Source organism: Vidua macroura, chromosome 7 (assembly GCF_024509145.1).
Source record: "Vidua macroura isolate BioBank_ID:100142 chromosome 7, ASM2450914v1, whole genome shotgun sequence".
Classification (NCBI taxonomy): Eukaryota; Metazoa; Chordata; class Aves; order Passeriformes; family Viduidae; genus Vidua; species Vidua macroura.
Window position 1 is genome coordinate 31,161,120 of NC_071577.1, and position 22,466 is coordinate 31,183,585.

General features: G+C 48.0%; 1 protein-coding gene across 1 annotated transcript in view; it reads right to left on the bottom strand.

Annotated features, from left to right (window-relative positions):
* ITGB5 (integrin subunit beta 5) overlaps positions 1 to 22,466 on the bottom strand; it is a 57,971-nt gene that overhangs the window by 2,022 nt on the left and 33,483 nt on the right. Inside the window, exons 10-13 of the mRNA XM_053982843.1 lie at positions 21,246 to 21,675; positions 4,839 to 5,061; positions 3,970 to 4,073; positions 396 to 512 (exon numbers count right to left, since the gene is read on the bottom strand). Coding sequence (XP_053838818.1) covers positions 396 to 512; positions 3,970 to 4,073; positions 4,839 to 5,061; positions 21,246 to 21,675 — 874 coding nt within the window. The remainder of the gene's footprint in view (positions 1 to 395; positions 513 to 3,969; positions 4,074 to 4,838; positions 5,062 to 21,245; positions 21,676 to 22,466) is intronic.

The following is a 22,466-nucleotide window of genomic DNA, read 5'->3' on the forward strand; positions in this document are numbered from 1 at the left end:
GGTGCAGGGCTTTCCCAACATCCTGACTTAACCGGCAGCTGCACCAGGTGTCCCCTTCTGATGTTTTTGCTCTCAGGGGCTTTATCTCCAAATCAAGCATACTTTTTTGCTACTTAAATAGGTTTCAGTTAATTCAGCTTCCTAAAGCTCTTCAGCCACTTGCTGGCAATGCTGATGGCTCAGGTGCAAGGTTTACTCGCACAGTTCTTTTTTACTAAGTTGGGAGCATTTGGAGCTGGGTTTCATCACCATAAAACACTTCAGTTTAAATCACCCTGGTTTATCTGCTCACACATGCAGCCAGCCTTTCTGCAGCCCACCAGGCTCCCCAGCAGCCCATCACCTCTCCTGAGGCTGCCTGTGCAGTCAAAAAAGAAACCCAAGGGAGTGCCAACCTGGCTCCTTGAGGACGGTGAGGTTGGATTTCCCACTGGGAAGCTCCAAGTAGGTGAACTTCATGACGCAGTTGTTCACTGGGTAGGCGCAGAGGATCGCGTTGGGGTCATCCGTTTCTGGAACCAGATGCAAGAATCACAGAATTTTGTATAAGTTTTTATACGTTAAAAAAATCCTAAACAATTCACAACTTTTGTACCATAACTTTTCAAAGAAATGCTTCCAACACCCTCTATTTTTTAATGTAATTTCTCCTTAACAACTCAAAATGGTGTGGGTTTCTTGATTCTGAACCAGGCACCCTGTCTAACAGGCTATGTCTAAAGCTGCAATACCAGTCTGCTTTACAGCTCAGTCGTCTCCCTGGGCAGGTTCAATATTAGGAATTAGCACAGCTCTCCCCTGCAAGATAAGCAGAGCTTTCCAGGGATGCCTGGGAGCAGAGAAATGGGGAGTAAGCCTGGTAAGCAGCACAGTTTGATCACAACTCATACAAAATGTAACTGAGCAGTGTCCAGATTTACTGCTTGAGAAAATGTGGCACTTGGCAAACATAGCATAACCAAGAGACTCAACCTCACACACACACATTCACAGACATTCATAGACTTTCCTTCATGCAAGTCTACTTCTGCAATAAATGCCGTTTTCTTCTTAATTTTCTACATTTCTTGAAGAGTGGAAGGTGAAGGGAAAACAAGGGGCACTGACTCAGACAGGGCCAGCAGCAGCAGCCCATGGCCAGCTTGTGCTCCAGCTGTACCGAATGGCTCCAGCTCTGGAAACGGCTGAGAAATTTGTTTTCAAAGAGTGAGATAGAAAAGGAAAATGGGAAGGGGAGGAGGGAGGGGGAAGGGAGGAGTTGGTTGCAAGGATGATGTGTAGATATAGGAGTTGCAAGAAATGAGAGGACTTTATTCCCAGGGCTATGTGAGTGCTGTGTGTTTGTGTCTGACACACCATAGCACCAGACAGACTCTGGTCGCTGTCAGTGCTCCTGAGGAAGGCTGCTTCACAGAAGCAATTTAAGACTGAGCAAAGCAATCACCTAAGATTTACAGATCTAGCTTAAGAGGTGATTTCAGCAGAGGCACTGCCCTGCACAGCCAAAGCCCATTCAATGCCCCCATTGCAGGGGCAGTGACTGGAGGGAGTTGGGGAAGCATCTCTGGCTGTGACAGGAGCACAACTCTGCAAGCCTGCAAGGGCTGAGAGTTTCATGGGAGAGGAATTTGGAGACCCAGTGCTGTTGGCTGGCAAAGACATGCATGACCTTGTCTTAGGCACCTGGAAATAGCTTTCCACAGATCTTGTATGCATGCCTGTCATGCTGAAAAATGATCACATTAATGGTCACTACTATGCCAGCCCCTTAGCTCTCTCCTGTCTGTTTGTTTTTCCTTTCAATGCTTTTGACCTGCATCCAGTTAAAAGATTAATACCCTCCATTTCAACAGCTGAGCTCAGATGCAGCTGCCCCTCTGGTGAGTCCTCACACATTCCTGGTGTGGACAAACCTCAGCTGTTCCTACCCTGAGACAGGAAAACCTCCTCTATCTACACAGTGGTAGCAGAGCATGGGCTAGGAAAGTGCTGATTGTTACAAAGCAAAGTACTAACTAGATTAATATACATAATACTTCCATGTTTCTTGACTAATGCCCTTTTGAGTTGAGCAGCAAATCTTAGTTCCTGTAGGTCTAGCTGCTTTCACTCCCATTCTTGCACCATTATTTCAGTAAAAGACAAAGTGATTAAAGTCTCAATAGTAATGATTTCTGTTGGTCTTCACTAGGTTTCAGAGATCACATATCAACAGAGAGAGGTGTGAGGGCTCCATTGAGTTTTCAGGTTCACTGATGTGTGCTACTGCCAGGTTCAGCTCGGAGCAGGACCTGAAAGCTCCTCTCTGGAACTGCCAGGAAGGCAAAGGTAATACTGCAGAACCGAAGGAGATCCTGCAGAGTCCAAAGAAAGTCATACAAGTCTCCCATGAGGCAGCCTTCTGGCTCATGAGTCCAATGACAGTGGCCTCTGCTCTACAAAGCTTTGAAGCCCTGACTGTGTCATATCCAGAGCCAAAAGGCAGCTGGGATGTTCAAGGCTATGTTCATTGCAATTTGATATTTAAGAAGGTCCCATCCTCCTCTGCCAGGACAATACAGACCTATGTATTCTGTGACAAATATCAGCATTCTGCCTTTCAGCAGGGTCTTGTAATATGTGCTAAATTATACAAAAGCACTTGAAAAACAGGATTTGGCCAAGTCTGCCTGTGAAGAAGTCCATAGTCCACAAGAACTTTCTTTAGGAATATTTTTCTTTACCTTTTTCTCTAGCATCCCAGATCTCCAAGCCACAAAGTGCCTTGAGCTCCCATTATGTGCAATCTGACTACAACAGTTCAACAGAAGCATAAGCATAATTCCCAAAAATGTCTTAAAGCAGAAGCCTGGCTGTTTTTTCTCTGAAAGCCATGCAAGAGGCTGACAAACTACAGCCCAGCCTCACCTTCCAAGGAGCAGGGAGAACAAAAGCTGACTTTAGCATAGTACACTAACCAGGCAGGAGGTATGAGCTTTGATTTCCAGTATTTGCTGGCCAGACAGGCATTAGAAAGGAGCTTTGCATGTTTTGAACTTCCAAACCTCTCACAGGGTGCTGGTGCAGGTGTACTCTCTGCTAAACTGCACAGTGAATGGAGAGAATGAGAGGAAGTGTCCCAAAGGGAAGGGTAGGAAACTCCACTGGTCATAATTTAAAAGTGGGGCACTGGATGTGAGAGGAGTCAATGGGAAAAACATCACCTGCAGACAGCTTAGGAGGAAGTGAGTGAAAGGCTGAGCAAGGTATGGGACTCCCACCTCTATAAACTAAGGAAGAGGAGGAAATGCTAGATGCAGACAGTAACTTATCCCTGCTTGATCTCCATCCCTCCCTCCAAGAGATATTGCTAAGGCCAAGGTCAGGATTGTGATTAAATCTGTCACAAGTCTGGATCCCCTCTACTCCCCTGAATAGCAACCAGGGACTCCCAGAATGTATCTTGAAAAGAGCAGGGAGAAAGTCATCTGCTGAGGATGCATATGTGGGGTGACCTCTAGAAGAGGACACGAAGGGCAGGAGATTGCCAGGGGGACTTGTAGCAGTCAATTCCACCAAAGCAGAACTCATTTTCAAAACAGCTTTTCTTTCTCTTACAAGCTCACTTCTTCCAAGAGAAGATTAGAAAATGCCTTTTCTTGAGTGATACTTTGTCCTTTTGCACTCTCTCACGAGTCATCTCATCTGTCTCATGTGACCTCACCCCACTCTCTTTGCTCTCTGCACTGGCAGTAGTGGTTAGATGTTATTTAAAATCAAAGAGTTTTTTACTTGAGTATGGATTATAGCCCAAAGAGAGCATCACACATACCACACATACACCTATACATACTACCTACACACACACATTTCTAAACAACAGGTGCTCCCTGAAGCTTTCTTTACAGATATGTCTTGGTCTGGTTAAGAAGAGTTCCACGCCACAGTCACGGGCTCCCACCACCTGCAGTCCTGCTGTTGCCAACTTACCAAGAACATCCACAGTGGTGATGATCTCATCCTTGCAGTGCTTTTGGCAGGTTTGGTTATCAGCCAGTCTTCCTGAGTTAAACAGCTTGCATTCAATACAATCCCTGCAGGAACACACACAGAGGGGAAGATTAAGCACATGTCAGAAACTGCAAGAACACAGGGATTCAGCCCTTGGGAAGGGACTCTCTGGATGCTGGTCTGGAGGCTGCACATCTGCACCACGTGGGAGGAGCAGCTTCAGGGCCAGGCATCTCCATCGCAAGGATGGATTTATTCTAGGCTTCAATGAAAGTGCAAAGCAGCTTGTAGGATTCAATGAAAGTGCAAAGGATTCGATGAAAGTGCAAAGCAGCTTGTAGGCTTGGGGTCTGATTGCCCGTTAAGATGTCAGGAGCTGCACGTCAGCTACTCCAGAATCCATCCTGCCTGAGATCAAGGCAGGCAGTCCTGCTGCTCTGTGCTAGTCTGAGGCTGATGCCTGGGGCACCTTCATCGCTGTGAGGTGGGGAGAGTGATTCTGATTCCAGTTCTCCCCTCCTCTGCAGCTCACAGCTCTCTGCACCCAGACATCTGCAGCTCAGAGTGCAGCAAAACTGGGGTTGCCAGCCTTTCCTGCAGAGTGAGACAGCACCGGAAATGAACAGGGACATGAATCTCCATGAGCACTAGGGCAACAAGACTTGTTGCTGCTCTGCCTGGGATACTGTCAGGGTGCTTAGCATGGTCTCCTAGCAGCAGTAGGCTTGCTTGGGGCTGATCACACATGTAACAAAGCAGAAGTAATTCCTTAGCTGAAAAGTCTCCCAGGAACCAAAGAGCTGCCCTTCCCACCAGTGAGAAATCCCTCCTGAGCTACCTGTGAGTACCTTTTAGTGCTACAGACACCTGGGCAGGTGGGACACTTCTCACAGGTCTCTCCAAAAGCCCCTGGCTCGGTGCACTGACACTTCCCACAGACGCAGGCACCCCGGCCGCTGCACATCTGCCCATCACTGGAAACACAGCTGTCCATCTCCGTGGAGCAGTTGCAGTTGTCCCCGATGTACCCGGCGTGGCACTTGCACTCCCCGCAGTGACACTCCCCGTGACCTGAAGGTGACAGCAGGGGAGAGGTGTCAGCAGAATTCGGGGCCACCAATGCACGCTGTGGTTGGGAGGGACCAGCAGCCCAGCAGGAAGAGCTGCCAGGGAGACCTTACTTGGCAGGGCAACAAACAGATGCTGATGGGAAACAAATATCAAATTAATATCAACATTCAGCAGCAAAAAATACCTACTCATTGCTCTTCCAGCTTCCCTCTGTAGCTGCTCAAGACAACAAGGGGGCACCTCCCCCTTCCTACTTTTGTATGAAATAATCTCTTCTTTCTCTGTCTACATTGAGCGATATTAAGATGGGAATGGAGTACTGCTTCCTTGCTGGTTTTGAGCCCAGAGTTTAGCAGCAAAAAGCCTAGCAGGTTGCCCATCTCATAAAGTATTTCCTTCCCTTTCTTCTTAACAGTTTTACTTAAGAAGTTCTCCTAAAACCTTGAAAAAAATTACATTAACAAGCATGATTTCCTGTGTCCAAGCAAGACCTCTGTGTCCCAGCCAGAGCCACAAAGGTTGCTGCGACCAGCTGAGTCCCCCCCAGGGAGTAGCTCAGGGCAGCTCACAGCAGAAATGGATGAAGAAACCAATCCAGTAAGGGCTCTCCTCCACTGAAGCATCCCCTTGAAGCTACAGGGTTTAGTGAAGGGCTGAGAAAGTCAACAGGCTCCAAGGCTGTCAGTGACAGTAAGTGGAGTGGCTGTTCTCCGAGCAGCTGGTTTCAGAGAGGCATCCATCTGCTGGAGACTGCTCGAGTTCTTCCTTGGCCGGTCCCTAGGAGAAGGGATGCCTTTGCAGGCACAGTTTATAGAGCTGAAGGGCTTATATACAAGGCTCATCAGCAACCTAATTACAGCTCAGCTTTTCCACTGGAAAGAGCCTCGAGCACCCCAGACATGATAAATTATATTCACGCTCCTTTCATCAACACAAACCCATGGATCTCCCTGCTTTTCCCACTGTGCCAAGATTACCAGAGGCTGTGGATTGCCAAGCTAGATCCCCTGCCAAAAGTCACAGGAGCACCTTCTGTTTTACCAGGCATCTCATATATCCTAAGCACATCACAAGTTGTCCTTCTACAGCCTCTTCTGCACTCCCACCGTTTGCTTTGGATCCAGCCTGCCTACTCAAACATTACTGGACAAAGGAGATTATGTTTACAAGATCTCTAGAGGTGACCTCCTTCTGTGCCTACATCTGATGGAGATTAAAATCCCTTGCTCTGCTTGCCTTCACAATGACAGCTTTGCCCTTTCCTCAGACAGAAAGCTCTGGGTTTGAGCCCATGGGCTCAGCTACATTCACAGCTGTTGTTGTCTGGGGGGCAGCTGCAGAGTAGGGGACTCCTAAGACCATCACTTCACAAACAAACCAAATAGGGTGTCTGGCTTTAATTCACAATTAATTCAGGTGATTGGGCTTTCACACACAGCAGGTTTTGTGCCTCCATGGCAATGCAAGTGTCCAAATTACCTATAAACCATGGTTTTGATAAATGGCACTATTTCAAGGAATCCAAAGTAGCTGGCGATTAGTAAATGTGGTCAGGCTTGAATTTGAAATGTGAGGGCCAAGAGAAGCAAGCTGATGGTATTCATATCACTCCTCAGTTCTCCTAGGACAGAATGCAGAACAAGATGTGAGTCCAGAGGAAATCTGCCTCTGCACCATTAAATGGTTCAGTTTTTAAAGGCATCAGTAGGTCACAGGAGGCTAGAATCACAGGAGGCTAGAATCCCTTCCAGCCCCTGGCAGGCTGGAGGTGGACCCTGAAATTACTGTTCTGGAGAAGGGAAATGGCCATTTGCAAATAATGCATCCTATTAAACCACTGTGATTGGAAAACTTAAGAAACAGCATCTTAAAGGATGTGGTTTTGTTTTATTGACGGGGATGAAGAAAAAGCCATTCTGTATGAGGGTGACTAAGTGTGGGGTGTGAGCTTAAAATGTCAAAACATGTTGACATGTGTTTCCTGCCTTGGCCACACTGGCTTAGTGTGCAAGAAGTCACTGGCTGAAGCTCATCATGATCAATGTGCCAAGAGCAGGAATTTCCATCTTGACCTCCAGTGGCAAAGATGTCACAGTCTCCACTGCTTCCATCAACTTGAAAGAGTGGCCACTCCTGCAAGCACCATGAGCTACACTTCTGGTGCCATCCATCTCCCACACAGCCCAAAGACTGGAGAAATTCTGTGAATGAGAAACATTTGTTTTTCATATGGGCACACTAAGAGTCCCACTTCTCACATCCACCTGGAGCACCAGAGGCGAGAAAACACTCCATCCTCTCTCTAGGGACACAAACTGAGAGGAGTCCTGAGGCAATGTGGCAGCGAGGCTTTTGGTGACAGTGACCCAGAGCTGTGGTTTGCAGAATGCTACCCAGTACTCACATGCTGCAGCACAGCCAGTGTGCTGCTCGTTCCCAGCTCTCCCATGGTCAGACACAGTGCTGAGGTGGCTAAGCAATCTCTGAACCATCGTGCCTGCAGGAAACCTTCCACCACTGTGCTCATGATGAACCCAATTTCACTTCCCAGTTTCATTTCTATGGCAATGTGTCCTCAAGGAGGGTGTGTTTCAAGACACCTCTGCACCAGCAGCAGTCTCGTGGTGCAGGACATCACCCTGGACGTTAACCCCCTTGAACCCTTTGAGTTTGTACATTCTCTGTTAAAGCTGGTTTGTGAAGCCAAAATACATTAATTATGTCCTCCAAACATAATAAGAGATGTTTTCTTCTGTTCCCATATTCAAAATGAGACAAGCTTAGAAGTTTAAAAGATCCAGATCTAACTAGGAAATGAAATTCTCCCCCTGAATTTGATAACATTCTTTCCAGTCAGCTCCTGACCTTCGGGGGGGGCTAACACAAAACACATGTCAGGAGGCTGAAGAAACCTGCTGGGAGGGTGTGAAGAGGAAAGCAATGCTTCTGTCGGGGGAGAGCAGTCCCCAGACTGAGCTTTACTAGTCTGGGATCCATGCAGGCAGGAGCCATGGGGTGCACAGCTCCCAAGGACACCACCAGAGTGGGCCGAGACTCACAGCCCAGCTGGTGCTTCCATCTCTCCCCATCCCAAAACACATCCCCATCCCACCCACTCAGTCTGGGTGACTGAGGCTCACCCACATCTCACTGTCACTCAGGCAGCTTTTACCAGGACATCCAACCATGCTCATTCCACCCCAGCTGCCCCCCAGGCTGGCAGCCACAGCCCAAACCCTCCCTGCCCCCAGCATGGCACCGCACAAACCCCGCTTGGCACCCCCACGCCAGCGCTGTTCTCGCTGCTCCCAAGCAGGGTCATTCCCAAATTGGGATAGCAGCTTCTGGCAAAAGCTTCCAGCCTCTGACCCTGATTTCATCCCAGGCTCCTGACAGCAGGCTGTGACCCTGCTCGGCAGGACAGCCCCTCTGCCCTCCACAATAACCACGCCTTTTAGGAACTGCACCAAGAGGTCTGAAACTCAGTGCACTAAAAGCTCTCTCACTGGGGCTTTTCATAGAAGGTGTTTTTTCCTAAAGCCTCCTACTTCTGGGGACGACAAAGTCATGCAAAAACCACCAGCTTTCTTTTGAAAGAAAAAAAGAAAAAACATGATCCTAGTTTTTCTGGAGAGGTAGAAAAGGTTTGAAAACAAGCCTCCTCCAACACTCCTTTTTTCCCCATCTTCTAGAACATTAAACTGATGAATTGAACATACAAGAAAAACAAGTCATGATTTTTAAGCCAGTTTAGTGGTTTCTGAGCACTCAGGAGGAGAAAGATCATACTGTATTTTGTTTCCATTAAATCAAGCCACTTATTTTTGTGCCTCTGTGCTCACATCCAGACTTTGGGTCAGGATCTCCGAAAGGCTGCGCTTTTGTCATTTTTGGTTATTTGAACAACTAGTTTGAAATAGGGAAAAACCCACAGGAAAAACAACTAAGAGAAATAAGTTATGGCGAGCAATTTCCAGATTCTCCAGTGTCATCCCTGTAACAAGCTCTGGCTGCTTCTTCACCCAGAGAGCCCCAGTGAAGAAGGGGTTCATAACCATGGATCAAAAACATCTGCTTATGAGAGAAGTCAAACCCTACAGACACAGGGCACTGCTTGAGCCCCAGTTTTGTACCAGATCGGCCAATCTCTCAGCAAAAGTGGTTTATGTCTGGGGCAGAGGCTCTGTGAACAGCACATTTTGAGTGGGAGGAAGAAGGGCAGCAGAAAAGGCTTGGAACACTTAGAAAACATAGGGTTTTTCATTTGGGAGAGGGCTAGGGTAAGTCACAGTGCCTGTCCAGGCAAATAAATCATTAACTTCCCTAGTAATTTCTTTCCATGGCTCAAAATAGGCAGTGCTGCACATCAAGAGACCAGGCCAGGTCAGGCCAGGCAGCCTGCCCACGGCACAGCTCAGGCCCACGGCACTGCCAGATGGTCAGCATCCACAGGGACTTGGAGAGAGCTTCAGATATTTTAAACAGCGGGGATGGGTTGAGGATCCACCCCCTGGGTCATGCCAGTCCAGCAGGGAAAACAAGGGTGGTGGGTTGGCAGGAGCATCCCCAACCCCTGGAGCCCACTGAGCACAACAACCTCCTTGTGCTAAGGAGGCTACTACATAAACACAGACGGACAAATGCCAAGGGCCCGAGGTTTCTGTGTAACCTGAAATTCATCCGACTGCCTCCACTCACACCAGGAGAGAGCTTGCCCACACTCATTTATCCACAATGCAATACTGAAGCAGCAAAACAAACACTAAGAGGTTAGTAAGAAGTAAATAGTACTTTTCTGAATGTTATTTACACCAGACACCATGGATCTGTGCACCTTCCCATTGCAATGGATGTTTATGTCCTGAAGCATATGGGTTTATCAAGATTTCAGTCCCAGCACTGGGCTCACCAATCATCAAAAAATAGCACTGGACATGCAGACTAATGACCAAAGGTGAAGGAATAAATGCAGGCTCGAGCTGCTAAGTAAGCCATGGGTACCAGAAGTCCCATCACCAGCTGGACATTGCTGCCAGCATCCCCCACAGTGCAGCACTGCCATTACAAACCCCCCTCAGCACTCCAGTTTCTCACTCACTTGGGAATTTCTGGGTTCAGTGAGAACTGGACAAGGAGGACATGGTTTTGGAAACTGCTGTTTCATGAAGGCAGCGGAAAGCTATCCGGGGCAGGCGGATTTCCTGTCGCAGCCCTGGCCAGCCTTTCCTCATTTTCCTTCTCTCTGCTAAAGAAGTGGAGCTGAAATGCAACCACGAGATACAGCTGATGATCCATCAGAAAGCCAAAATGGGCAGTGAGAAGTCATTTCCTGAAAGAGATCTAAAGCTGCATTTCTTAAAATAAAGCCTTCCTCTTTTTTCTTCTTTTTTTTTTTTTTTCCAAATAAGCTCAGCACTCCACAAATCTCTGACTTCTACTTATATTAGCTCCTCAGCCAAGCCTGCCACATGTGCATGTGGCTTTTTGGATGGAGACCCAGAGCTGGGAACTGGAGCTTTCAGGTCCTGCTGCCAACTCTGTTACTGATGCAGGGAGAGCTATGGGGCAAGGGCTGGTGCCAGATCCTCCCAGAGGCACAGAGCTTCATCCTCAGTGGGGGCAGTTGGGATGGATGTGATGTTCTCCTTTGAGCCGTGGGCCCAAATACCATCCCACCACTCTGGGCACGTGCTCATCCTTGGCTTTGTTACCCCCTAAGTACCTGACATGGAAGGCACTGCTGGAACTGCCAACAATTCTTATTATTCCTTAAACCAGATCAGAAGGGGGTGGTGTGTGTGAATCCTCTGGGGTTTTTGCCCCTACTGTGTCTCCCTCCAAACCTCTAACTCAAAAAGGGCCACTGTCCCTTCCTATCAACTCCATCTGTCCACATGCAGGTGTTCATTGGGTCTCCCATGGTACACAGCAACACCTCTCCCACAGCAGTGCTCTTCTCTCCACCAGCTCTCCAGCCCCTCACAGACTTGCTCACAGATGAAACCCCCCTGAATGCAGATCTTTCTATTTGTTTCCCTTCTCCCCAAAAAGCCTGACAAATAAAACTGCTTGGCATAAAAAACCCATTTTCTACTTGGCCCTGCCAATGCTGCCCAGATAACAGCAATACCCAGGGTCAAGTCAGAGCCAGGAGCTTCTCCCCCACTTAGAAACTTCCTGGCCTGTCTCAATCTGCTTATACAACTCTGCACTTCAGCTTTAGTCACTGTGAAGGCTCTGGAAGATTTGGAAACACGAGGGGACATATGTCAAACATGCAGTTGCTGAAAGGCATTAGAAAGGGCTTGAGGAAAGCTTTAGTGTTGCAACCCTTCTACCAACACACGATGGCTCCATGAAGGATAAGCTTCATCCTCCTGCTCTGACACCTGAGCTGACTCCTACCAGCTCCTAACACCCAAAAAACCTCCAGATATGTTCTTAAAATAAAACTTGTCTCCAAAAACAAAGCTGCAGGATCCCAAATCTCTAATCTCCAGGGCAAAATTCTACGGTTCAGGTCCATCCTTCAAATAAAAAGCAGTTTAATTCCCATCCTGCTGAAGCACAAGTGGGTTGAATATCCCTTCTGCTGGACTTTGTTGAGAGGAGCGGGCTCCAGAGTAGAGAGACATTCTTCCTCTGCAAAATGCAGTGCCTTAGAAGCCCTGCCGAGTGCTGTGTTTGGATGCAAACATATCCTTTGGTGCAAGTTCACCAAAGGTCCAAGTTTTTGTAACAGATTTCTCTCTCAACAAAGTACCTGGAAAGAGTCAGAATATCACTAAAAGTAAGACAAAGGAAAGAAAAAGAAGAAAGAATGAACACCCAGGCTGTGCTGCACTTCCCTTTCAGGTCAATTATCTAAGCTCAATTTTTTAAATGAAACTAAGCAAAACACATGGGTTGTCACTGCATGTCAACAAGAAATGCAGAGACCCAGAATTCCACTCACCTGCTGGTCTGAGGCTTTCCTCTGCCTTTAAGCCCCAAATACAACATTCATTTCCAAATGCGCATTTCTGTCAGTGACTATCACCAGAGAGACCAAATTCAGACACCAAACTCACCGAGATGCTGGCCAGTAGAGCATTTAAAGCAAGTTTGTTCTAAGACCATCTCAGCTTTATTTTCTGAGTTCATCTTGGGGTTTTTGGAGCTTTCTATGGGGGTTTTTGGCCCTGGGAGGGGGCAGCTGCACAGGACAGGGGGTTTGGGTACGTGCATGAATCTTCAGATGACGCCTCCGGTTGCAACGCACACGTTGTACCACTTTAAGAGCAGAGCCCCAAAGCCAGAGCTCTGGCTCCCATGAAGATGTCAAAGACATCACTTCTGTATTCTTTAATTCTGCCCGGGCATTTAATGGCTCATTAGCATGCATTCACACTTGCTAAAGGTCCGCTCAGGGACAAGGAGAAACTGCGCTGAAAGGAGGCAGGAACAGCAGCGCTCTGTGCGGGCTGGCCCTCAAGGAGCTGCTGCCAGATTTGGGGAGAGCTGCAAGGCTTGGACAGCAATAAGAGCCTGGGCAGGGAGAAAGAAGGGGCAACAAAGGGCAGCTTTGCCCTTTCGTGCCAGGAATAGGGACTCTGGGAGAGCAGTACTCCATACACTGGGGGGAGATTGTCCAACCTAGTTGCTGTTTCAGTGAAAAGCCAACACAAAGCCCTGGTGTGAGCAAGGTGGGGCAGGCAGGGTATGCCTGCTGCCAGGAACACCAAGGAACAAAAGGAATAAACACAGCACTAGCACTAACACAAATGGAATCATCATTTGTGTTCCTGTGAGAAATCCATACAAAGATCATCAAATATCTCAAGCTGGAAGGGACCCATTAGGACCACAGAGTCCAACTGCACAATAATCAACAATATTTACCAGGTTACAATGTAATGTTAATGCCTGGTGATGTAATAACAAATACTGCATTTAACTGCTGTGAAAGAAATCTAGAGGAGCATATCCATGGGGCACAGAGCATTCTAGCTAAGAACCATCCACCTGCAGCCAACTCTGACGTGAAGCACAGCACAGGGGTTGTTAGCAGTGCAATTAGAGAGGGGACCAGGCATCTTTACATTGCAGCTACAAGCACTGGCCCTGCTTTCACAGGTCACAGCCAGCAGATAAGGGTCATCCCATGCTGTTTGTCCCAGCCCAGAGGCCATTTGAACTCTGGGATCTTCAGCCCTTTGAACAGGTGTGGAGCAGGATGGGGAGGCACGCACTCTTAGAGGACAGGGGCACATGATTCAATATTAAACTGAAAAGAGAAGAGAAACCAGGTTAAAGGGAAAAAATAAATTCTGAGAGGAAGAAGAAGAGAGAGATTGGGGAAGGATGGAAATGATGCCCTGGGAGGAAGCGGTTTCAGGAGCCGCCCAAGGACTGGAGATGTGAGTAAACACATGCACTGAGTCACCCCATGCTCCTCCAAAAGGCCACTGAGGATCTGTGTGCCAGACTTCATGAAGATGAAATTTGGAATGCAAACACCTCCCACGTGGCTCTCAGCTCCTCTCTGCACTGGGACTACAAGCCACAGCTCCTGGAGATGAGCACACCCAGAACACCATGGGACACCATGGGACACCCTGCTGAATTTGGTCCTGGCTAATGCTCAGGAACTCTTTGCCTACAAGTTAAAATCAAACATTTCTACAGAAGAATGCTACTGCCAGCCAGCCACTCACACAACCCTAGTGTGGAATCTCTCTACAGCCTTTCAAATCATCTGGGAGCTCAGGGCTGGGTGTCCCTGCCCTCAGATAAGCCTTCCCTGCACAGAAGGTGCCACCCTGGCACAGCAAGCACATGATGCAAGCACAGAGCACTGCAGGCTGCCCACAGCCTTAGGTAAGCATGTCCCAGACATGTCCCTGTAGTTTCTGCTCCTCTTCACAGTGAGTGAAGAGCAGACTTTCTCAATGACATTCCACACTAAAGGCTGAGAGGTTTCAGCCTTTAGCTCACTGCTGTCTGGCAGAGCATGGCCAGACCCAAGGCACAACGGGAAGCAGCCTGGGCTGACCCCAGGGCTCAGACACCAGCTCTTGCTGCCAAAACAAAGCCTAAAAGCCAACATCCCACGTGTCAGCAGCAGCAAGCACCTCCACAGTTCCTTCCTCACCTGTGGAAATATTTTCTAAATCACTGCTTGATCACATTCTGCTGCTCCAAAATGTTGCAACAGCATGGCAGCCCCACGCTCTACAGGAGGGCAAGCAGGAATGCAGGAATACCAACAGTTCAACAGCTGGTCTAAGACCTGGTTTATAGAAACACACATTAAAAAAAAAATGGGCATTTTTCTTGATTTGGGACTTAGACATTTTGCAGCCAAATGACACTGGACACACAGCCAAACAGCATCTGCAGGGAGCTTGTAAGCAGGGCAAGAGTGGCATCAATCTGAGCAGGATGAAGGTGGATTCAGCTGACTGTTCTTCCCCACCACAGTCCTCAGCCCTGCCTGCTCCAGCTGACCTGGTCCTTACTTTTTTTTTTTTTTTAAGCTGACCCATTGGATTGGAATAAATGGAACTGACCTAAATCTTCCATTTCTTTACAGCAATCCATGTGATGAGAGTTAGCAGAATAGCTTTGCAGTTTAACCCCAGAAAAGGAACAGGACAGCAGAGGTACCCTATTTGATTTGTTCCTTATTAAATGTTTGTAGTCTATTCTTACTGGAGCCAAACTATTTCACAGGTGGAGGAGGGATGTAAGCTGGAGAGGGGATGCCCACCCAAGACTGACACCAGGCACAGATGCTCTGGCCCCAGCTCCTCAAGGCTATGGGACACAGCAAGTCAGAGGTTTATTTGTCCTTCTAATTCAGGGGGATTATTCTGTTTTATCCATTTATTCTCTGGCTCGCAGACATCTCGGGACAGGACCTTTGGCTGAGCAGCTCCTGCAGATGATAAAAGCAAAGGATTTTGGGAATGCATCAAGGAGAAAGGTCTTTAGGAAGCTCGAAGATAAACACGCAGTCTGAGTTTTGACCACATTGTAAAAGAGAGATGCTACAGCAGTGCCATCTCCTTGTTGTCTGCCCTGGGCTCTGCAAGTGGCACAGTAGGCAAGAGACTTCAAGGTACCTGAAACCAGGTTTGTGGGCTGCCAAGGAGCCAAGGGCACCCTCTGCCTCACACAGTGTGACAACATACACAGACTGCTGTGTCTTCCAGTCCAGACTCAGCTTGTCTTCAGCTCCCTGTCTCCTACCCTGCTCTTTGGTGGGAAAAGGGGCATTCACAGTGCTACAACACCCTAATGATAGAGGGTTTTGTTTCAGAGGACTTTACTTGGTTCTGCTCACCCCAAACCACTCTCCCATGCCCTGCACTCCAACAGCACCCACAGCCTCTGACCCCTGAGCCCCCAGCCTGCTGCTAATGACTGGGACTCCTCACAAAGCAACTGGCACTGTGAGGTTACAGCACAGTGACCCAAGCTGACACTGCATCCTCTGCCACCAAAATAAGCCTCAAATATGCTGGTAGATGTGTGCTCCCCATCCTCCTCCCACATGGGAAGCACAGAGGGATTGACCTGCGGGGCAGCTGCCCCAGAGACGGAGCTGCATCTCCCTGCAGCTGCCTGGCTCACAGCTGCACTAGCACTTAGCAACAGCCAAATAATTATTTTTAACTTCCATATATATATGGTCCTTTTGTCTCTCTCCTTCAGGTTCTCTTTTACTAGGCAGTGCTCAGAAAAACCTACAGATAACAAGACTTGACTTGACTTAAAAGGAAACATTGCAAATGTGGTTTAGGCTCTGTTCCTTCTCTTCTTTCCGCCACAGGCCACCCTCTTCCCTTCTGGCAGGGGTACATTTGTCAAAAGCCACCCCACCTGCAGCACAGCCACAGACAGTGGGCACAAAAGAAGCTCTCCTTCCTCTCCAAACCACATTCAAACATCACCTGCACCTCAGAGGTTAACAAATCAAATACCACCCATTTTTTTCTTAACAGCGTCTTCTGGTAAAAATTTAGGCATTAGGAATGAAAAGAATTAAGATCAAAACTAAAATGCTGTTGTGTGTCTGAAAGACGTGGATCACCTTTATTCTCACATCTGATCACTTTCAGATGCACACCAGCATCCTCCATCCAAGAGGCAGTTATTGTTGCCACTCAGGATGGTAGTTTTATCCACCACTGGGTAGGTGAATAGTAACTGCCAAAGTACATGTGGAAGGAAGTCTATTTCCAGGCGATGTGTCCATGGGCACAGTGATTTGTACAGTAACAGATCTCATCCAAATCCCCAGGGTGGAGATACCAGCAGGGGAATCAAACCCAAGTGCTACTCTCAAAGCGTGGGGCTCTAATGCAGGACCAGAATCCAGGGCACTGGCACTGAGCCATCATCCCACTGGTTGTTAAATGTGTTATGGACAGGGTACAGTGAAAACAAATTGCACAAGCACGAGTGAGGTTTCTAATTTGAGGCTGTGTTAAAACAAAACAAAACAAAAAAACCTTATCTCCCTGGGCCTTAGTAGAGGCTAAAACCTCCCTGAGCTTCCCTATTTACTAAAACCAAGAGAGGAAGCATTCAGAAGTAAATACTGAAGACTTGAATGAACTCAGCAGTTTTTGTAGTGGTTTCAGCAGGGCAGATGGAGTCGCATCGCGCGTCAGCTTGGCTATTCTCTGCAAAATAAACCCCAAATTCTCAATGAGCTGTCTCTTCCCACATCCCATCTCAGAAGTGATTCTGACACTTGCACATACTTGCAGATTTGACACCCGATGCTCTATTGCTGATCTGAGTTTTCTGTGTCACTGGAAGCCCTGTGCTGGTAAGGGAGGCCAGACCAGCTCCTGTGCTCCAAGGCATCACCATCGTGCTGTGCTTTAGCCAGCCACAACCTTTAGTCACCTTAACCAGTTCAGATGCTCACAGCTGCTTACAAGCTAGAGAGACTAGCTTCATTTACAGAAGCAAAACTGTTTATAAATCTGATTTATTATCCAATTCTAAAAAAAATGAAGAAGAGAAACCACTAAAGCTGGATCCCCCGAAGCTGGACCACCATCAGTAGCTGCTGTGCTGCTCAGGCAGTATAGATTTTCAGGATGAGATCTTTTGTGTTTTAGGGGGAGGAAGGGCTGCAACATGACAAGTGTTCTTCTGTAATTAGTGATGTGCCTGTGCACAACCAGAGTCCTGGGCTGAAGAGCACACAAATGACACTCACACAGGGAGCTGGGGAACAGTGGTGGTGGGTAACGGGATATTTCTTTAGAGAACCATATGATGCTGATGCTCTGTGTCCCTCCATCCAAGAAAAAATAGGTCTGGAGCAACTGAAGCTAATGAAGCTTGGCCTCCAACAAGCCAGTCTTTCTTCATTAGAGGCAAATGTGTGATGTCCTTACTGGGGCCTCTCCTCCCTCCTGCCACCTTGTTTTATGGGACCTTCAGGAATGCAATTAGGGCAGAGATGTTTCCTCCTTTGTCAAAGTGCTGGGCAGGCAGCCAAGAAGTTCAAAAGCCTGTGGCTTGTGTAGCCAGCTGCCCCTTCCCCAGCCCAGCTGCAGGCAGGAGGGCTTTCTGCCCCTCTCCCACAGCCACCCACATTTCAGAGTAGAGGGGACAGAGTGATGTGTCGAAGATCTCAATGAAAAAAGGCAACCTCTCCACCCAAAGAAAAACTGGGAATAAAGCATTTGAGGGTTTGGGAAGCCTCTGCCTGATTTGTCAGAGCACAGTGCTGCAGATAACTCAGCTGCATTTCTTTTATAAGAGCAGAACACTTGTGTAAACCATCCCCTATGGCCCCTCCAGAAGCTGGATTAATGGTTTGAAACAGCTACTCCAGAGCTGTTACCTGGACTTGGGGAGCAGCAGAACAAATGCCACTTACTAGTGACTAAGTGATATTGATTCTGAGTTGGATACAACTTGAATTAACATTTACTCCACATTATAAATTACTCCCTTTTCCCACTTCCCTGACAGATGCAGGAGGAATGTTAAACCTCCCACTAACATTAAATCTTGCTGGTTCTTTAGATTCTTTCTCACCCAAAATCTGCTCCTCCATTCATGAGAGGGACTACAAAAGGACTGGAGCCATAGGCAGCACCGTCTGCAGGCATCTCTCCTCTCAAATGCTGACAAAAATGAGGCTCCAATATTTATAAATGGACCCAGAAATTAACTTTTTTTTTTTCCTAGCAAAGGACCAAATGCCAAGAGAAAAGAAACAAGTTCGTTTCAGAGTATTTCAACCCCACTTGACTTCTGCTGGGTATACAGGATGTCTGAGCATAACATGTCACCCATCCCTGTGCCATGGCAGTGATTCAATGGGGACACTTTTACTACAGATCATAAAAGGAAGAAATGCCTGCACAGATTGGTGATGGGCTCATGGGGCCTCTGAGCTGAGGCATGCCATAAACCACAGCCAGGTAGGTGCAAAGCAGTTTGCCTGAGTGGATTTTTACTTCTCAGCTCAGAAAACTGTGCTCTCCTCGTGGTGCTGCCCAAAACCTCGGCTCGAGTTGGACTGGCTGTTTTCTCATCAGCTCTGTCTGGGATGGGCACTTCAGGTTCATGTACACCTTGTTCAACAGCTGGGGCAGGTATAAATGCATTTGATGGGGGACACCACAGCCTGTGTGCTAAACCTGAGGCTGGGTTTCACTGTTCAAAGTATAGTCAGTCATCAAAAATGCACTGAGAGGCAGTGACTGCCTTCTATGCAACCAGAGGATTCAAAGAGTATAAATAAAACCCTTGACAGCAGTGATGAGTTTCCCTCATGGGTCCAAGCCAAGAAACTCCCAAGCAAGGACACAGACAATAATCTGCAGCAAAATGACAGCTCCCTACACTCCGCTCTTTTGGTTTGTGCTTTAGCTAAAACCTGTTGGTCTCCCCCTGCACTGCCCCCAGAGAGTGATGGATACAGGGATGACAGAGCCTTTCAGGGACAGACACTGTGCCCAGGAAAAGGCAGAGTGAGGGCAGGGTGTCATTTCACCCCCTAGCAGGAACAAAAACAGCAACCAGCCACCGTAGCGACGGCCCTGAGAATCAACCTGCTCCCAAGGCATCACCCAAACTCTTCTGGCTTCCAAGGCTACATGTGCTGGTGGACAGATGTTCAGTGCTGAACTAAACACCTGGTCTTTTCCAAGAAGATCCCAGTTGTAGGAGGGAGAGAGCGTGGTCTGCTGGAAGGCCCCAGCAATGTTTGTGTAGCAGAGGGCTGTTTGTTAGGGGCAGCTTTGGGCATAGCCCTGCCATGCAAGCTCGGGGTGGGCTGGTAAATCCCAAGCCTCTTGGCTTGACAAAACCACCTCAGAACGTTATGTCACTGGCACAGTGCTTGCTACGATTCAGATTTAGCATCACAACTGCTGGAATTTATGGGAAAAAAAAAAAAAACACAAGAAAAAGAAAAAGCCAACAAACCACCTCACATAGCCATGCCAGACTCCATCCTATCCCTCAAGCAAAAAGCTTGTTTGGCCTCAGCCTACCCTTTGTTTTCTTTCATAGCTATTAAAAGGACTTTTAAATTACTTTAAAAAACTTCAGCAAATCCCAAACCAGCTATGCTGTGCTTCCCAGCACCAGACATCCTCCACAGGGACACAGGCAAGCAGGTGCAACAGAAGGTACACAACTTGCTTTCCTGTGGAGCAGCAGAGCTCTAGCCCTCCTGCTGGAAAGGAAATTTGAGCACAGGTGTGTCCTTCTCTTGCAGCAACTGCTACACCAGTAACTTCCAACCTCTCTTTATAGCACTGATGCCCTGCTTGCTTTTAAATCTACTCCTTTTGGGTGGGATGATGTTTTCAAAGCAATGTGGTCTTCTGGAGAACTCCCAGGCAGTAGTGCTCCTAATTACTTCACAGCTGAGTTTAATTTTTCCCCTGTCTACCTTCAAACACTTTTTTTTGTGCTTGCTCACCCATCTTTCCACTCATGCATCAGCAGGGAGAGCCCCAAGACCCCCCCAGTCTGGGCAGTCACTGTCAGGGTGGAATTGGCTTTTCCCATTGGATCCTAGCAGGGATGTCTAGGCCAATTCCAAACTCAGAGTATTGCCTGCCTCATCTTCAGCAGTGACAAAATCACTAGCCAGGCTACAGGAAAATTAACACAAACATCCTCTATCTGCCTAACAACACAATCGCCTCAAACAGTCAGAAACATGCAACCAAAGCTTATTGCTCCACTCTGAAATATGCAGGGCAAGATAAACAGCAGCAGAAAAAAACATCATTTCCCCGGAGAAAACATAAAAAGTAACTATTTTTTCCAAGCTTACACTTGTTTGGAATTTTTGTCCAAGGTTTTCAGCTACAGAAATATTTTACTTGTTTGAAAGCAGGCAAATCTTAAAGAACAACCCTTCACCCTGATCCAGCTGAGGGAATTATGTCTGAGGGCTAATCCAGGCAATTATGTACAAGGTAAATTATTTGACCTTGGACTGATGAGGTTTTAAAACCATTTCAGCAAACACAGCTAAATAACTCGTCTACCTTTGTTTAAGCAAAGCTGACTGGCTACAGCTTTCCCAGTGAATGACTTGTTTTCCCAGTGGGAGAAAAATCCATACATAAAACAGCTTTAGGAATCTTTAATACAGCTTTAATACAGCTTTTCTCTAATAAGTAACAGCCTGAAACACAATCTTTCACCTGTGATGCACCAGGGGATTACACGAAATACTTCATCTTTAAAAGAAGATTGTTCCTGCCTAGGCAGGAAGGATGGCACACATAGGAGAAATCCAACCTATGAAAACACCAAAAAAGCCTCAGGGGATTCAAACCAGTGCTGATTTACTCTTTCCTAGGGAAATACATCAGTGTCCAAGAGATGTGCATAGTTACACCAAAATAACAACACCTCCGCTCATCTCCGTGGGACCCAGGCAGCAGACAAACCTGCAGGGAGACAGCCTTTGACTCCCATGTTGGAAACCCAGTTCTGATGAGGATAATGCAATTTTAGTTCTTAACGTGGATGCCTCTAAACCTCTCTCTCCTCGTTCCCATAAGGAAAAGAAAGGGAGCACAGACTCCTCCGGAAACAGGGCAGATTCCCTGCACGCTCCATCCCGGCAACCTTCCCCATTTTGGGGCAGTTTTCTCACTGCCACGACACGCAGGGCACAAGGGAGGGAAGGCTCCTACCTGAGCAGAGGACTCCCTTGTACCTGGCGCAGGAGAAGTCGTCGCACTCGCAGAAGGGCCCGTAGATGTTTCCGAACTCGCTCTCGTAGCAGAGGCACTGGTTGCAGCTGCACTCGCCCCTGCCGCTGCACAGGGGCTTGCCCTCGGCCTCGCGGCACAGCGCGTGGTGCAGCTCGCCGCTGGCCCCCTCCTCGCACTCGCAGCGGGCCCCCAGGTAGCCGGGGTCGCAGTCGCAGAGCCCGCAGGCGTAGGTCCCGTTGCCGCTGCATTTGCCGCTGGCCGGCGCGGCGCGGCCGGTGCAGCCGCACAGGCAGCTGTAGGTCACGGCCACCTCCAGCGTGTCCCGAAAGCCGGCCGGCTTGATGGTGAAGCTGTGGGACGTGTCCTCGGCAGGGCAGCTCCGCGCCTCCACGGCCACCTCAAAGGAAACCTGGGGGGAGATGTAAGGTAACAGGCACGGCCCCAAAGCAGCTGCCAACGGTGCTCCCCGGCAGGGAAGAGCAAATGTCCTGGGGAAAACTCACAGAGCAATTCCACGGAACGGGGCCCAGCTTCGCTCCCAGGTGTGCAAAAAAACCCCAAACAATTGCACATCTAGCAAGGGCACCTGCAGCTCAATGCACCAACATCTGCCAGTCCCATGAGGGGCTGGGCATCCAAAGCATTTTAAAACTCTCTGCTGTCAGCCATTCACAGCAATTTCCCCCATCAGGCACCACTGGTTTCTGTGACGTGGGAAGGAACCTGCCTATTCCCATGAAACAAACAGGGCAAAACTCTAGCAAATAATCCAGTTTTCATGCTATTAAAAATAGAAAACTCTCTCAAAACAGGCACTATCAAAGATCTAACCAGCCCAGCAAAGAACCCAAGGTGCCTATAAGATCATGGATTTAGAAGGTTTTATGGGACTCCTGATTTGCATGTGGAAATGTGTATCAGCCCCACAGTCCCAAGGTGCTGGCATGCTGCTCACAGGCCATTTTTAATGGATGCTTCTATCAAGCCTGGCTTCAGAAGGGTTATACACATCATTACGTGGTTATACATCACACCCCTCATTTTATGTTGCTACAATCCAGTGTCAGGGATTTTCTCCTTGAGAAAACCAGGACCATAGTTTGGTTGCTTGCTTAGCCCCCGATTTAATCCTGCTCTTTGTTAGGGCTGGTCAGTGCTGCCCAGAGCTGCCAGATAGCAAGGAGGATTAACTTTATTCCA